Below are 17,389 nucleotides of genomic sequence, written 5' to 3' on the forward strand. Positions count from 1 at the left end.
ACTAAAACTTTTTGTCTTATTTTTATTATCGCAATGATTTACATCATTATAGGGAAATTTAACATCTGGCTGTCGTTGTTGTTTCCTGGCGTATCTTCTTAGTGCCATCAAAGGCACATCATAAAGTTTTGCAGTTCCTTTGATAGTATTTCCTTTCAAGATCTCTTTAACCGCTAATTGAAGTTTTGTTTTGTCTATGGGTATGGTTTCTTAGCGCCCTCTTTATACGTAATATACGTTAATATTTTTCTTCCATCTAAAACAAGTGAAAATACTGAGCTATCTATACCTAACCAAATATAGGGGACACTTGATCCCGGGATCAACTCTCCCCGCGCTCGCAGGGATCAAGTGTACCCGGAACTGATTTTTTCAAAAACCATATTTTTGTTAAAGAAATAAAGCGGTAATAAGATGAAAAACTCATCAATACAAACTTCAATAAACAACTTTTCTAGTATTTAGAACGTGGTTACTAATTTTTAATTAATAATAACTATAGATAATGATTTAAATACTCACAGAAAAATATTTTCACCTGCCGAAAACAAAATGGCACCACTGCTCTGAAGTTGTCAATTGTGAACCGTCAAATTTACGTTCAGCCATAGACAATGAGTGAAAGCAACAGTATTGCCAGTCTTTAAAATAAAAATACCGTGTGCTTATCGATTTATTGACAAGGGATCAAGTCTCCCTGGGGATCAAGTATCCCCAGTCTCCCTATACATATATCAGGTATTAAGGTATAGTCGTCACGGAAATACTCGATGGCCAGATTCAGCTGAATGGCTTTATGATAGAATAAAGATTCAGATATTGACAGATTACCCTAGCGCTTAGAAGAAGAATCTCAAGTTTATAATTCTGACATAAAATTAGCTCTACACGACGGCTTGACAGTTTAGCTACGCCCTGTAACCTAAAAAGAAGTTTGATACTTCTAATGCCAGTAATAAAACAATTTGACATTATGATTTCCTTGTGTAGGCAAACAGATATTGTTTGTTATCTAAATTTTATTGTAGTGTTTTAGCGATAATTTCAACAATAACACTTTCTATTTGTCAAACAGTGTGGTTATCGAGTAATAATTATGTGGTGTGGATAGGTACTATGAATGTCGACTTATAAAAAAAGTATATTGGTTTCACCTAGTGCATTGACCGTGATCCGTACATATAATCACGTCTATATCTCTTGCGGGGCAGACAGAGCCAACAGTCTTGAAAAGACTTAAAGGCCACGTTCAGCTGTTTTAGAGATTCAATAGTGACACGTTGCTAATACATCGTCTAAAAATAAGAATCCCATGTCTAAAAGCCTGTCCCTTAGTCGCATTTTACGATATTAGAAGGTGTAGGCCGAAAAAATCATGAGATTATCGTTTTACCATCATAAGTAGGTACCTTGTAGGAAACATGAAATTTAGAGTGATGTTAGTCTCTGCCTTAAAAATTCAAAAAAATTATAACCTTTACTTATTGACATTGTCATGACACAATCAAAAAAGCCGAAACAATTTTTTTTACAATGAACAAAATCTTGACCGTGTCCAAAATATTGCCGCGAGGGTTCTCCACAGCCAAGAGTTGCTATGCGGTGTGTTATCCCAAGCCGGACTATGGACCGATGGAGGTCCAAAGGTCTGAGCTCATGAACGGAATCCGGGTGGCCGCAGCTAAACCCGGGGGATCTTATATGGCCGCATGCACCATTATGTTTCAGGTAACTTTAGACCATAGGACCACTCCATCTTCTCCCCATGGTAGCGTAAAAGGCGACTAAGGGATAGGCTTACAAACTTGGGATTCTTTTCTAGGCGATGGGCTAGCAACCTGTCACAATTTGAATCTCAGTTCTATCATTAAGCCAAATAGCTGAACGTGGCCTATCAGTCTTTTCGAGTCTGTTGGCTCTGTCTACACCGCAAGGGACATAGATGTGACCGTGTGATGTATGTATGTATGTAACTATATTTAGACCATAGGACCACACCATCTTCTTCCCATGGTAGCGTAAAAGGCGACTAAGGGATAGGCTTATAAACTTGAGATTCTTTTTTAGGCGATGGGCTAGCAACCTGTCTCTATTTGAATCTCAGTTCTATCATTAAGCCAAATAGCTGAACGTGGCCTATCAGTCGTTTCAAGTCTGTTGACTCTGTCTACCCCACAAGGGATATAAACCTGACCATATGTATGTACATATGTATAACTATATTAATTTCCGGTGACACATAGATAGATAAAACCCTTTATTGCACGTAAAATTATATTACACAAGCTTTTGCGTGGGACTTCGTTACCGTGGGAATTTCCAGATTGTAAAAGAGTAGAATAGAATAGATTTATTTTCAAATTATACTACTACCGCTTCCAAAGCGCATGTGTAGAAGAATCGGTGGAACAAACTACACTGCAGCATTTTTATCGGACGTCAATTTACAAATATAGATCTCTTAAATCTAAATTGTGGACGAATGCACATTGTCTACATTCCCGTATTTATTTATTTAATAAAAAGCGAAACAGCGATTTTTCGCTCAATAAATGCTACAGGTGCTGAACTACATATGTTTCAATACGGTACAAATAGAAAATGTAGTTTCCTTGGCAATAAGCCGTAAATAATGTTTGTTTTATAAATATTTATTGTTATAAGACACTCATACAAATTCATTTAAACATAGTTAGGTAAATCAAGATAATTATCACGTGTAATTATACATCGTGTAAGAAATATAATCATCTATCTGTGCCCGCGTCTCCGTCCGCGTGGAATAGTTATTCTGGGCATCATTGAAGCCCTCAAGGGTGAATAATTTTCCCCCTTTTTTACATTTTTCATTATTTCTTCGTTCTTTATAGTTGCAGCGTGATGTTATATAGCCTAAAGCCTTCCTCGATAAATGGTCAGGACAATGGACAGGTTGTTAACCCGTCGCCTAAAAAAAGAATCCCAAGTTTGTAAGCCTATCCCTTAGTCGCCTTTTACGACATCCTTGGGAAAAACATGGAGTGGTCCTACGAGTATTCTTTTTTGTATTGGTGCCGGGAACCATACGGCACTTCTTTTCTTTAATCTTTTACTTTTCCAATTCAAAATTGAAAATCTTAAATTAATTATTATGGGACACTTCAAAGTCGCTTAATACTTGTCATATCTTTTTGTTTCTCAACATTGGTTGACGTCAAATGAATTACTAAAAACAAAATTTAACTGCCGCTTCCAAAAAGTCGGTGCCGAAAAAGCGGTAACAAACTGCACCGCAGCATTTGCTTCAACAACGTCAACTTCACAACTATCGAAACTTACGAAATGTAGACGAGAGAATACATACATTCATACATATAATCACGTCTATATCCCTTGCGGGGTAGACAGAGCCAACAGTCTTGAAAAGACTGAATGGCCACGTTCAGCTATTTGGCTTAATGATAGAATTGAGATTCAACTAGTGACAGGTTTCTAGCCCATCGCCTAAAAAATAATACCAAGTTTGTAAGCCTATCCCTTAGTCGGCTTTTACGACATCCATGGGAAAGAGATGGAGTGGTCCTATTCTTTTTTGTATTGGTGCCGGGAACCACACGGCATCAGAGAATACATTGTTGTGATAAATTGACTCTTATGAAAAAATATGAGCAACGTTTTCGTGTTACAATATGATAAGTTGCTACGAGTATTTTACCATTTGATAGATCTGGGTTGCCATTTTTGAATAGTAATCGGATCTAATTCATGGCCACAAAAGCGATTCTTTACTAAGTATGGGCGAGGTACTCAATAATCGGTGCAGTAAAAAAGTGACGCCTAGATTACGAATAATCACGTCTATATCCCTTGCGGGTTAGATAGAGCTAACAGTCTCGAAAAAGAATGAAAGACCACGTTCAGCTGTATGGCTTAATGATGGAATTGAGATTCAAACAGTGACAGGTTGCTAGCCTACCGCCTACTACAAGAAGAATCCCAAGCCTATCCCTAAGTCGCCTTTTATTACATCCATAGGTTGTGGAATAGTTTTATTCTAAAATGCCGTGAACCACACGGCACATGTGTAATTATTTGAATGGTAACTTATAAATAGATCCTCACCGTGATACCTAAATGTAATAATATAGACGTGATTATATGTTGGGTCAGAACAAAAGTACCCGAAACCGCCGAGCTTGCATGAAGAGAGTTATGAATGTGGATGAAACGAAGGAAGTATGCAGGGATCGTGGCAAGTGGAAAGAGGTCGTCTCTGCCTACCACTCCAGGAAAGAGGCGTGATTTTATGTATGTATGTATGTATTATATGTTAATTGATTTCCTGGCACCTCTTTATCTCGGAAGAACTGTTTGTGACTTGTTCAATGAGTCACGCGGGTGTTCCTCGACGCCGGCGCTGGGAACGGCGGAGAGCTTACAATGTTGCCCGCTATAATACATACATACATACATATGGTCACGTCTATATCCCTCGCGGGGTAGACAGAGCCAACAGTCTTGAAAAGGCTGAATGGCCACGTTCAGCTATTTGGTTTAATGATAGAATTGAGATTCAAATAGTGACAGGTTGATAGACCCAATGCCTAAAAAAGAATCCCAAGTTTGTAAGCTTACCCCCTTAGTCGCCTTTTACGATATCCATGGGAAAGAGATGGAGTGGTCCTATTCTTTTTTGTATCGGTGCCGGGAGCCACACGGCACGTAACCCGCTATAATAGCTTGATTTAAATAAATATATAATTATAAACAAAGTTATGAAGAGAGATAGTACTTCTTCAAGTTCGTTTTGAAGTCAATGGCATATTATAAACTCCATTTTCATATCTCTTCTTCAAGTTCGTTTTGAAGTCAATGGCATATTACTTATAAAGTCCATTTTCACACCAGGCCGGGTCCCGTTACGAGATAGACGACCAGATCGGCGCCAATCACTTCCTCCGAGCCACGGCTTCCTGTACCGGCTGCGCGTACACAGCGTACGCCAAGAACCGCCACCTCCAGCAGCAGGGGGCCAGTCTGACGTGCTCCTCCGACCGGCAGACCATATCCTTCACGTTACGCTGTCCGCCGACTTGTTATCCGGATCTGAAGTATTATCTTCTGGATGCTGCTACAAGGTAGGTATAGGATTAATCCGCTATTAAAACTGCATCATGTCTCGTTAAGTTACCGGCAGACCATATCCTTCACGTTACGCTGTCCGCCGACTTGTTATCCGAATCTGAAGTATTATCTTCTGGATGCTGCTATAAGGTAGGTAAAGGCGCAATCCGCCACTGCAACTTCATTATGTTGTAGCAGGAGTGATGATTCGGCTCGACCGCCACCAAAGAGAAGATCTTCCGCCAGGCTAGGTGTTATGTAGATACAGGAGCAATCCGCCATTGTCATCAATCATTCATGTTTTTTTAATGTCGACAATGTGCATTCGTACACGATTTAGATTTAAGAGATCTATCTATATATTTGTAAATTGACGTCCGATGATAATGCTGCAGTGTAGTTTGTTCCGCCGCTTCTTCTACACATGCGCTTTGGAAGCGGTAGTAGTTATAATTAGATTTAAGTGATGCGACGTCAATAAGTGATACATTGTATCCAATTTTGGAAATAAATCTATTCTATTCTATTCTTATCTATTCTAGTCTCGTTAAGTTACCGGTACTCTTTAAGACATTGAAGACCAGATCGCGCAATCCACTTAGGTTAGGTGACGCTTAATTTCGCGCGGACGAAGCTGCGAGTAAAAGTTAGTTTGATTATAAAAGCCGTGTCCATCTCGTTCTCATGGATGTCGTAAAAGGCGACTAAGGTATAGGCTTATAAACTTGGGATTCTTCTTTTAGGCGATGGGCTAGCAACCTATTTGAATCTCAATTCTATCATCGAGCCAAAAAGCTGAACGTAGCCTGTCAGTCTTTTCAAGACTGTTGGCTCTGTCTACCCCGCAAGGGATATAGACGTAACTATATGTATGTATTATAAAAGCCAGAATAACTCGTTTATCTGCTAGACTACATAATATAGTTTTGTTGAATTCAAGTATTACCTTCTAACTACTAATAATTATACCAAGATACCATTAATAGGAACAGTCTGCACTTCATCATCTGCCTTCTTTTACAATAGATGCTGTTTCGCTCCATGGGAAATCGATGACAGAAAAACCTTGATAAAAGAAGACTTACAACGTATACCGCCAGAACAAAGAGTAATGGACCTCCTTCAACAAGCAATGTGGGCGGGACCTTTATCAAACTCTATCTTCTGCGTGGAAGAGAGGATCGATGCCATGACAGATGACGCTCTGAATTGCTTCGTGAAGACAAACTTTAGGACTGATGTGTGTACTGTGGCCAGTATCGGAGTACCGTTTGAGGAAACGCTCAAGTTGGCTGAGAAAATTGAGAGCAGAAGGGTAAGTTTTTGAGGTTGAGCTGTGGTTTAAAAGGGGCAAATTCTGCAATACTTTTCTGCTAGTCTTTATCCAATTCTCTCTTAAAGCTATCTCAATTATATCTTAAAGCCAAATAGCTGAACGTGGCCTATCAGCTTTTTCAAGACTGTTGGCTCTGTCTACCCCGCAAGGGATATAGACGTGATTATATATATGTATGTATGTAGTCTTTATCCCTTATGGGGAAGATGGAGTCTTGAAAAGACTGCAAGCCAACATACAGAGGTATGGCTAAATGATGGAAATGAGCTTCAAATAAGAGCCGGTTCCTAGCCATCGCATGCTGATCTGATAGTGAAGAAAAATCATAGTTCTTACCAGCTGCTTCTCTTCCTAAGTTTAGATTGTTAAAGTCTACCATAGGAAACGTTAATTGACTTGAGATTCATACTTTTTTGTCGTAATCTTTCTTGTCTCAAGGAACGGCCGAGCCCTCGTTGTGAAATGATATCCTGCGCAAGAGGTGGCTTCGAATTCCACGACCTTGGCCGCTGCAGTGACACCTGGATAGCCCTGGGCATAACCGGGTGTGGCACGTGTGATATTTCGTGAGTTCCTTTAGTTTTCTAAACCGACGAGTTTCAGAATGAGGTACCTGTGGATGAAGTGAAATGTGCAGGGGGTCATACCTATTTTGGTAGCATCCACCTAAGTATAGAATCGAAGGTCAACCTACAAGTACGTACGTGTCTTTAGATTACAGAAGTTGGAACTGGGGTAATGACATGGAGCAATTTCTTTGACCTCGCTTAATAAACAAGGAAACCTTAACCAGGTTGGGTCCTGAACACGTATGCTTTTATTAAAAAGCACGCCTCTTTCCTGAAGTTCTGTCGCCTATGACACTTATCCCTCTCTTCATCATCAGTGCTGGATCGATTTTGAAGATGTTTGGTACTGAAACAGGCACAACCTTCATGAGTAACATATATTACTCTTTTGTGGAAATTCCCATAAAATCGAAACCTCGTAAAAAAGCTACTTCAATGAGACAACTCTTGATCATATTCTTCCAGAACTTTAATAAAATACTCCATAATCGCTGCAGCCTGCGGCGTTGGTAACGTATCGATGGGCCAGCATGCCATGGACAACACCCCACAACCCCCTCTCGGCATGATGGTGGGGGCAGACCCCTACACGGAGTACAGGGCGTTCAATATATCTTACAGCAATACTGGTATCTTTGGTAAGTTGCATTATAATGACAATCAGAATTGAACTACATTTATATGGAACGTAACTAGTAGAAAGATGTAAACTCTGCCAACCTGATGCGTGAAGCGTCAAAAGTCAAATGAACATACATACATAAAATACGCCTCTTTCCCGGAGTGGTAGGCAGAGACTACCTCTTTCCACTTGCCACGATCTCTGCATACTTCCTTCGCATCATCCACATTCATTCGGGTACTTTTGACCTGACCCTTTACCAGGACGTCCTTAATTTAATCAAGATACGTTCGTCTTCCCACTCCGACCTTTCCCTCCACACTCTCCTTGTACTTATATCTGCTTAGTCAACCACTTGACCTTAACTAACTCAATTTTCAATTCAATATCCACGATTCTATGGGTCCCGTTAGATGTCATATAATATTTCGACATTTGTTTTGATCAAAGCTTTCCACTTCCAACACGTTTGGACTAAAATATATCTCTTTATTCAGGTCTATTGGCAAAAGCCCACGCGGGCCTGGCTTCCTCCGTGGCAGTGGCGGCCGCAGAGTTCCTCGCGAACGTCGGAGACCTTACCTTTAAGCAGATTGATATCGGAAAGAAGAGGCTTAGTGAGTGGCATATTCACGTACATGACTTCATACATATATATCACACGTCTATTTCCCTTGCGGGGTAGACAGAGCCAACAGTCTTGAAAAGACTGATGGGCCACGTTCAGCTATTTCACACCTTGTGATATTAAGCTGATAATGACTGAAAGTAGGAAGAATTGCGCAAATTCTTCAGAATTTTCTGGAAAACTTTAAATTTGTCCTACGTTTTTTTTGCCTTGTGATTCCCGGCACCAATAGAAAAAAGAATGGGACCACTCCATCTCTTTTCCATGGATATCGTAAAAGGCGACTATGGGGTAGGCTTATAAACTTGGGATTCTTCTTTTAGGCGATGGGCTAGCAACCTGTCACTATTTGAATCACAATTCTATCTTAAAGCCAAACAGCTGAACGTGGCCTATCAGTCTTTACAAGACTGTTGGCTCTGTCTACCCCGCAAAGGATATAGACGTGATTATATGTATGTATGTTTTTTTTTGCTCAATCATGTTGTTCAACACCTTTCAGTAATGAACATGACTCTGAATGAGGACAACTGCATCCTCTCATCAGAAAGCCTGGCTCTACAGCTGGCTAACAATGTCCACTTGGACAACTGTGGCATTTCCATCGGACTTATTGATTCAACGTCTAATGACGACATTTGCTGTTTAGCTAAGAAGATCGCTGCTATGAGTGAGTCAGTTTTTAAGTAGATTTTTTTGATCCTGTTAAATAAATATATAAATACTATCCGTCCCGGCAAACGTTGTTTTGCTATATAACTATTTTTTAAGTAATTTCTAGTTTAAAAAAATAAGTGTGGACAACCCTTAACACTTAGGGCTATGAAAAATAAATGTTAGCCGATTCTCAGACCTACTAAAATCAGTAAAGCCGTTTCGGAGGAGTACGGAGACAAACATTGTGACACGAGAATTTTATATATAAGATATACGGGACAAATTACACAGATTGAGTTAGCCTTGAAGTAAGTGCGAGACTTGTGTTACGAGATACTAACTCAACGATACTATATTTTATAATAAATACTTATATAGATAAACATCCAAGACCCAGATCAATTAGAAAAAGTTCGTTTCTCATCATGCCCTGGCCGGGATTCGAACCCGGGACCTCTGGTGTATTTTAACCCAGTAATAGAGAAAAGAAAGGAATACTCCATCGCTTTTCAATGGACGTCGTAAAAGGCGATTAAGGGATCGGCTTATAAACTTGGGATTCTTCATTTAGGCGATGGGCTAGCAACCTGTCAATTTATATGAATCTCAATTCTATTATTAAGCCAAACAGCTGAACGTGGCCTATCAGTATTTTCAAGACTGTTGGCTCTGTCTACCCCGCAAGGGATATAGACGTGATTATATGTATGTGGGAATGAAAGTAAAACAGTGCGGAATTATATCGTAAATCTTCATATTTTATTGGAGTTCTTAAAAACACATGTTATAACGTCTTACATCGTACCACAGACTCACTATTCTATTTCTTAATGTTACCAACGTAAAAAAAAAGTAAGAGGTCAGCTAACAAAAGGTATTTAAATAAAAACAAAAAACAAAACTTCTCCCACATGTATGTGTGTGTGTATATATGTATGTACGTACGTGATTATATGTATGTGTGTATGTATGTTTACCATTTTCAGGTCCCTGTATGGCCGTGGCAGTAGTGGGCGACGTAGGAGCAGTGCCGCATGACCGGTTCCTAGTTTGTGGAACTTAATGTTTATTGATTTTTAAAGTAAATAAATGTTTTTATGATGAAAATGAAGTTTGTTACTGTTCATATTATTGAATTTTTGCCAATCAATGTCCACACACGTCGAATCAGCTGAACCGATTTTGTATAAATGTACTTTATTATCCGTGGGAAAATATTTTGGAAAACAACGTATTATTGAAGATTTAACTATTCTACTCGTATTAGTGCTTACTCATCGTCATATGGAGTTCACTGATGGCCAAGGGCCTCCCACAAATATTCTGGAAGAAATCCCTTCATGGGATAAGTTCGCCATTGCAAGTGATTTGCTTCTTTTATTATGTACTATTTTCTTGTTACTGTGTAAATTTCTATGCAATAAAGATATTACAAACAAACAAACAAACAAAGATTTCTTTGACGGGTAGCACTAAGCAAAATAAGAATTACTTTGGACCACTATTTTAGTGAAAGCCTAGGTACCACCTACCTACGGTACCTAATGACAGTAGAGACTAATTTTTTTTTATTAAATCATTTGTGCCGTGTGGTTCCCGGCACCATTAAAAAAAGAGTAGGACCACTCCATCTCGTTCCCATGGATGTCGTAAAAGGCGATTAAGGGATAGGCTTGTAAACTTGGGATTCTTCTTTTAGGCGATGGGCTAGCAACCCGTCCCTATTTGAATCTCAATTCTATCATCAACTCAAACAGCTGAACGTGGCCTATCAGTCTTTTCAAGACTGTTGGCTCTGTCTACCCCGTAAGGGATGGAGACGTCATCATATGTATGTATGTATGAAGTTAAACTTTGCATGAAAACCGTGAAAAAATATCATAATTTTCTCATAGAAAACTGGTGGATGATCTTAGTAATATGGTACATCATTAAGATATACTACATACTACACAAATACATATATATAATCACGTCTATATTCCTTGCCGGCTAGACAGAGTCATCGGTCTCGAAAAGATTGAAAGTCATGGAATTGAGATTCAAATAGTGACAGGTTGCTAGCCCATCACCTATAAAAAAAATCCCATCTTTGTAAGCCCATCCCTCAGTCGCCTTTGACAACATCCATGGGAACGAGATGGAGCGGTCTTAGTCATTTTTTATTGGTGCCGGGAACCACACGGCGCTACTTATAAAAATAAATACAGTTGACAGTCGCCCCGTGACCACGTATCATTGTAACATGATTCTAAAGGTCCGAAATAAAATAAAATTTATATTTATAATTAGTGTATCGGTGCCGTGTGGTTCCCGGCACCAGTACAAAAAAAGATTAGGACCACTCCATCTCTTTCCCATGGATGTCGTTAAAGGCGACTAAGGGATAGGCTAGCAGACGTGGCCATTCAGTCTTATCAAGACTGTTGGCTCTGTCTCCCCTGCAAGGGATACAGACGTGACAATATGTATGTAGTTTTTCATCATTGTGATCTAACTTTTGATATAGATCCGATGAAAATGCTGCAGTGTAGTTTGTTCCGCCGCTTCTTCTACACATGCGCTTTGGAAGCGGTAGTAGTTATAATTAGATTTAAGTGATGTGACGTCAATAAGTGATAATACATACATACATACATACATATAATCACGTCTTTATCCCTTGCGGGGTAGACAGAGCCAACAGTCCTGAGCGGACTGATAGGCCACGTTCAGCTATTTGGCTTTAAGATAGAATTGAGATTCGAATAGTGACAAGTTGCTAGCCTATCGCCTAAAAAAAGAATCTCAAGTTTGTAAGCCTATCCCTTAGTCGCCTTTTACGACATCCATGGGAAAGAGATGGAGTGGTCCTATTCTTTTTTGTATTGGTGCCGGGAACCACACGGCACTAAGTGATAATTTTGAAAATAAATCTATTCTATTCTAATCTATACTATTCTATATACTACAAAACCAACGAAGTAATACGTACCTTCTTCACCAGTCTCCTTAGCTTCTTGCTGTATCTTCAGCAGGGCATCCATCAGGTCTTTTTTGTTGCTTCCTTCAACACTCCTCTGCTTCGCGATGGAGTGGAACACCTTGCGGAAGTAATCCGTTGCCCTCTTCGGGAACAATGTGAACCTGGTCAATGAAATATATATATATACATACATATATATAATATATATAAACAGTTACGAATGTGAACATACATACATACATATGGTCACGTCTTTATCCCTTGCGGGGTAGACAGAGCCAACAGTTTTGAAAAGACTGAATGGCCACGCTCAGTTATTTGGCTTAATGATGGAATTGAGATTCAAATAGTGACAGGTTGCTAGCACATCGCCTAAAAAAAGAATCTCAAGTTTGTAAGCCTATCTATTAGTCGCCTTTTACGACATCCATGAGAAATAGATTGGAGTGGTCCTATTCTTTTTTTATTGGTGCCGGGAACCACACGGCACAAAGTCCTTATGCTCAAATTTATTATGAAAGGAGAAGAATAGAACTTGTCACTTACCCAAAGATATCAACTAGCTCTGGAAAGAAAAATATGGAGGCCCAGGCCATTCCTCTCCAGACGCTGAACTTCATGAAGTCTTTAGTCACCGTCCTCATGTGACTCTCCCCTTTGGAGGTAGCATCGCTGTCTACCCCAAAAGAGGCGATCCCAATCACGTCAGTTGTGAAATCTGAATACGTCATCTGAAAAGTAAAATGGTTTTTAAAAAACATGTTATCATCGTTCAGCTATTTGGCTTAATGATAGAATTGAGGTTCAAATAGTGACAGGTTGCTAGCCCAACACCTATAAAAAGAATCCCATGTTTTAAGCCCATCCCTCAGTCGCCTTTGACGACATCCATGGAAACGAGATAGAGTGGTCTTAGTCATTTTTTATTTGTGCCGGGAACCACACGGCGCTACTTATAAAAATAATACAGTTGACAGTCGCCCCGTGACCACGTATCATTGTAACATGATTCTAAAGGTCATAGGTTCCGGCACCAGTACAAAAAAAGAATTGGACCACTCAATCTCTTTGCCATGAATGTCGTAAAAGGCGACTAAGGGATATGCTTACAAAACTTGGGATTCTTTTTTAGGCGATGGGCTAGCAACCTGTCACTATTTGAATCTCAATTCTATCAGTAAGCCAAATAGCTGAACGCGGCCTATCAGTATTTTCAAGACTGTTGGCCCTGTCTACCCCGCAAGGGATATAGACGTGACTATATGTGTGTATATGAAGATAAACTTACTCTCAAATTAACCGTTTCACCAGCTTTAACATCATTGCGGATGCGTTCCACCAACTGAGCAGTCTTTGTGCTCAGAAGACCATGCAGCGATCTAAGTTTCGAAGATGTGAATACTGGAGTCAGGCGTCTCCTTATCGAACTCCACAGAGGGTCCTGAAATAATAATTTATATCGTTGTATCATGATTTATTTATTAATTTTATTTTATTTGGAAAACATATAGTCTATAGGTATGTGTTGTGCAAAATCTCATTTAGTTACCTACATTAGACCATTTACATGTTTTCGCATAAGTGCTGAAAAATGTTGAAAATTTTTACACACATATACCTATATAATAAATATACACATATATATAAAAAATAACAAAATAAATATGGTAGGTAACAATTAGCGCCTAATTATTATTGACATGATGAGAACCGTCAAACTAAGACTAGGTAACAAAATTTTTAAAACGAATGGGTTTTGAATTGTAGAAAGATGTCAAAAATGTTTTATCTATACTAATATTATAAAGCTGAAGAGTTTGTTTGTTTGAACGCGTTAATCTCATGAAATACTGGTTTGAATTGAAAAATTCTTCTCTGTTCTCTTCATTCTCTGTTTGGCTTATTGATAAAATTGAGATTCAAATAGTGTCGCTAGCCTATAGACTAAAAGAGGAATCCTAAGTATATAAGATACTCACATTAATAGTGAAGATATTGAGCCCACCAATGGGATCATTTCTTCCAGATCTCAGGAACCTGTCTCTGAAGAGCTCGGAGTCTTTGACCAGGATCCTCTTCCCGATCTCCGGACAGTTGACGATGAGCGCCGGCCGCCAGAACAGCCAGATACCCACGTAGGGGGAGGAGAATCGGGAATACATCTCTTTCATCCATATTCCCTGGAATACAATAGCACGAAAGCAGAATAAATGCAGTGGAAATGAGAGCGTTAAGGAGTATGTTGGGTGTGAAATTGAGTGATCGGATAAGGAACAGCGTGATAAGGGAATGTTGTGATGTGAAAGAAGATGTAGTTACAGGAATAGAAAAGGATATGTTGAGATGGTTCGGTTATGTGGGAAGGATGAATGAAAGCAGGTTGACTAAGCAGATATACCAGGAGAGTGTGAAGGGAAAGGTTGAAGTGGGGAGAACTAGACGAACGTATCTTGATCAAATTAAGGACGTCCTGGTAAAGGGTCAGGTCAAGAGTAAACGAAAATTAATGAATGACAATTTTAAATTGATATAGAAAATTTGTATGAAGAACAATTTGGATTCGGTTAGGAACTCGACCAGAATAAACCTGAATTTATCTGATTTTAAAATGTCGCGTTGCATTATAGTATTAATAAATAATACAGGTATCAAAGAAAATAAAATTAAAGGTACTCGTACGTTACGTGCGCGTTTAATACCTGTATTATTCATTAATAGTTACTTGAAACATCAAGATATACCTAGATAGGAATTGAGTGGATACGAAACTTGTGTAAATGAAAAATAAGGAAAATCGTAAGTTTGGGAAGTATGGTGCAAATCTTATAATAGGAAATACATTGATTTTAATGAAGGAAAGAAAAAACAGCGAAAATAAGTTTCAAGAAATTTTCCTTCAAATCATACATTTTAGTGTCCAAATTAATTAATAAGGAAAAATAGTTTTTCATCGTTATCATGTTCGGTTTAGTATGTTTATGGTGTAGTAAAACTAATTTAATTCTTATCATAGCTATTGCAATGACAGTTGGAGGAGATAAACTCATTAGTTCCATTACAATGCAACTAATTATCAAGTCATCACAATGATTCTACGATCTAGTTAAATGATTTTGTCTAATGAAATGTTATATAGAGGCAATGACATCAAAGATCATATCAATTACTAATTATATACAAACTTCAAGTGCCGTGTGGTTCCCGGCACCAATATAAAAAAGAATAGGATCACTCTTTCCCATGGATGTCGTAAAAGGCGACTAAGGGATAGGCTTACAAACTTGGGATTATTTTTAGGCGATGGGCGAGCAACCTGCCACTATTTGAATCTCAATTCTATCATTAAGCCAAAAAGTTGGACGTGGCCATTCAGTCTTTTCAAGACTGATGGCTCTGTCTACCCCGCAAGGGACATAGACGTGACTATAACTTTGTTTGTTCGACGGCCTCTGTGGCGCAGCGGTACTACGCTGTGCTGTATCTGTATCTGTGACACGGGAGGTTCCGAGTTCGAATCCCGGCTAGGGCAATGTTGAGGGGCAATGTTGAGAAAAGAACTTTTTCTGATTGATCTGATTCTTGGATGTTTATCTATATAAGTATTTATTATAAAATATAGTATCATTGAGTTAGTGTCTCGTAACACAAGTCTCGAACTTACTCCGAGGCTAACTCAATCTGTGTAATTTGTCCCATATATTTTTATTTTATTATTTATTTAATTCGATCAGCTTACATTATAAGTATTCAAAACTGTTGGCTCTGTCTACCCCGCAACGGATATAGACGTGACTATATCAATGTAACATACATACCGCATTCTTCTGCAGCATAAACGTGAGGCTGCCCCAAATAGGATGGGGTGGCTCGTGAGGAACATTCCTCGCGGCCCAATATGTCTTCACTTTAGTCCATCGCAGGTAAAGCCAGACGAGTAGGCAAGCGAGCGTGCTTACCAGTAATACCACGAGCATTTTTCTGGAAACGATAATAATTTATCTATACATACATACATAAAATCACGTCTATATCCCTTACGGCGTAGACAGAGCCAACAGTCTTGAAAAGACTGAGAAGCCACGTTCAGCTATTTGGCTTAATGATAGAATTGAGATTCAAATAGTGATAGGTTGCTAGCCTGTCGCCTAAAAAAGAATCCCATGTTTGTAAGCCTATCCCTTAGTCTTCTTTTACGACATCCATGGGAAAGAGATGGAGTGGTCCTATTCTTTTTTGTATTGGTGCCGGGAACCACACGACACATAATAATAATTTATCTATACTAAATTTTTATAAAGCTGAAGAGTTTGTTTTTTTGTTTGAACGCGCTAATCTCAGCAACTACTGGTCGGAATTCAAAATTGAAATTGACGTAATTCAAATATATCATACATACATACATACATATAATCACGTCTATATCCCTTGTGGGGTAGACAGAGCCAACTACGTCACTTTATTTGGTCTTGATCACCAACAACTCTTCAACATAATTTTGAGAATATTATTTACTAAAAGTTGTGCCCGCGACTTCGTCCGCGTGAAATAGTAATTTTTTGGGCATCATTGAAGTCCTCAAGGATGAATAATTTCCTCCGTTTTGTTCACATTTTCCATTATTAATTCGCTCCTAATAGTTGCAGCATGATGTTATATAGCTTAAAGCCTTCCTCGATAAATGGTCTATTCAACACAAAAAAAAATTAATTTAATTTAATTCGAACCAGTAGTAATTCCTGAGATTAGCGCGTTCAAACAAACAAACAAATTCTTTAGCTTTATAATATTAGTTAGTATAGATAATATTCTCAAAATTATTTTGAAGAGTTGTTGGTGATCAAGACTGAATAAAGTGACGTAATTTAAATATATCATACATATAATCACGTCTATATCCCTTGCGGGGTAGACAGAGCCAACAGTCTTGAAAAGACTGGATGGCTATTTCGGCTAAATGATAGAATGATAGAATCTTAATTGATAACAAAGAAGGTACATTTTAATTTATCATGTGATTTTTATTTTAAAAATGCATTAGATGATTAAAGGTTGGTATATACATTTTTTTTACTACTTACATGTATGAAAATGCCACCCGTATAATTAAATTAAATTTATTGTTATAACCACAAATAAACTAATAATAACTAAGTATTTATAAACTGAGATCCAATAACTTTATAATGCTATCATATGTGTTACTTGTGACGCTGAGAATCACATACAAATCGTCACAACTTTACGTATATATAAATCTTAATTTATCTAGGAGCACGGTAGTGAAACAGCCAAGTTAGTGAAGAATTTTATTACGATGACATGTTTATTAAACTAATTTATGCAGCGTCACGCATTATATATTATGAGTGTCAATTCAAATTGTTATACGTAATTAATTATCTTTAAGTTATTTTATATACTTTTAAAATTTGAGTTCTACGGATAAAAATATTGGAGAAAATATTTCTTCATCCATGCTACTTGCAAATCATACTCGTCATCGTAATCA

General features: G+C 38.3%; 2 protein-coding genes across 2 annotated transcripts; one reads left to right on the forward strand and one right to left on the reverse strand.

The window, feature by feature from the left end:
* The first annotated feature begins 782 nt into the window (after nucleotides 1–782).
* Nucleotides 783–10,008, forward strand: LOC106129093 (mitochondrial-processing peptidase subunit beta). The gene is made up of 9 exons (XM_060948658.1): nucleotides 783–1,111; nucleotides 1,403–1,728; nucleotides 4,888–5,117; nucleotides 6,130–6,418; nucleotides 6,878–7,005; nucleotides 7,474–7,646; nucleotides 8,128–8,247; nucleotides 8,761–8,928; nucleotides 9,902–10,008. The coding sequence occupies exons 2-9, from the start codon at nucleotides 1,534–1,536 to the stop codon at nucleotides 9,976–9,978; spliced, it is 1,380 nt and encodes a 459-aa protein (XP_060804641.1). The 5' UTR covers nucleotides 783–1,111; nucleotides 1,403–1,533; the 3' UTR covers nucleotides 9,979–10,008.
* On the reverse strand, nucleotides 9,978–17,120 carry LOC106129094 (cytochrome P450 6k1). Its single transcript, XM_060948659.1, has 7 exons — nucleotides 16,959–17,120; nucleotides 15,696–15,858; nucleotides 13,860–14,060; nucleotides 13,169–13,321; nucleotides 12,427–12,611; nucleotides 11,890–12,041; nucleotides 9,978–10,238 (listed from the first exon to the last, which is right to left on the reverse strand). The coding sequence occupies exons 2-7, from the start codon at nucleotides 15,852–15,854 to the stop codon at nucleotides 10,207–10,209; spliced, it is 882 nt and encodes a 293-aa protein (XP_060804642.1). The 5' UTR covers nucleotides 15,855–15,858; nucleotides 16,959–17,120; the 3' UTR covers nucleotides 9,978–10,206.
* Between the last annotated feature and the right edge of the window lie 269 nt (nucleotides 17,121–17,389).

Source organism: Amyelois transitella, chromosome 16 (assembly GCF_032362555.1).
Source record: "Amyelois transitella isolate CPQ chromosome 16, ilAmyTran1.1, whole genome shotgun sequence".
Lineage (NCBI taxonomy): Eukaryota > Metazoa > Arthropoda > Insecta > Lepidoptera > Pyralidae > Amyelois > Amyelois transitella.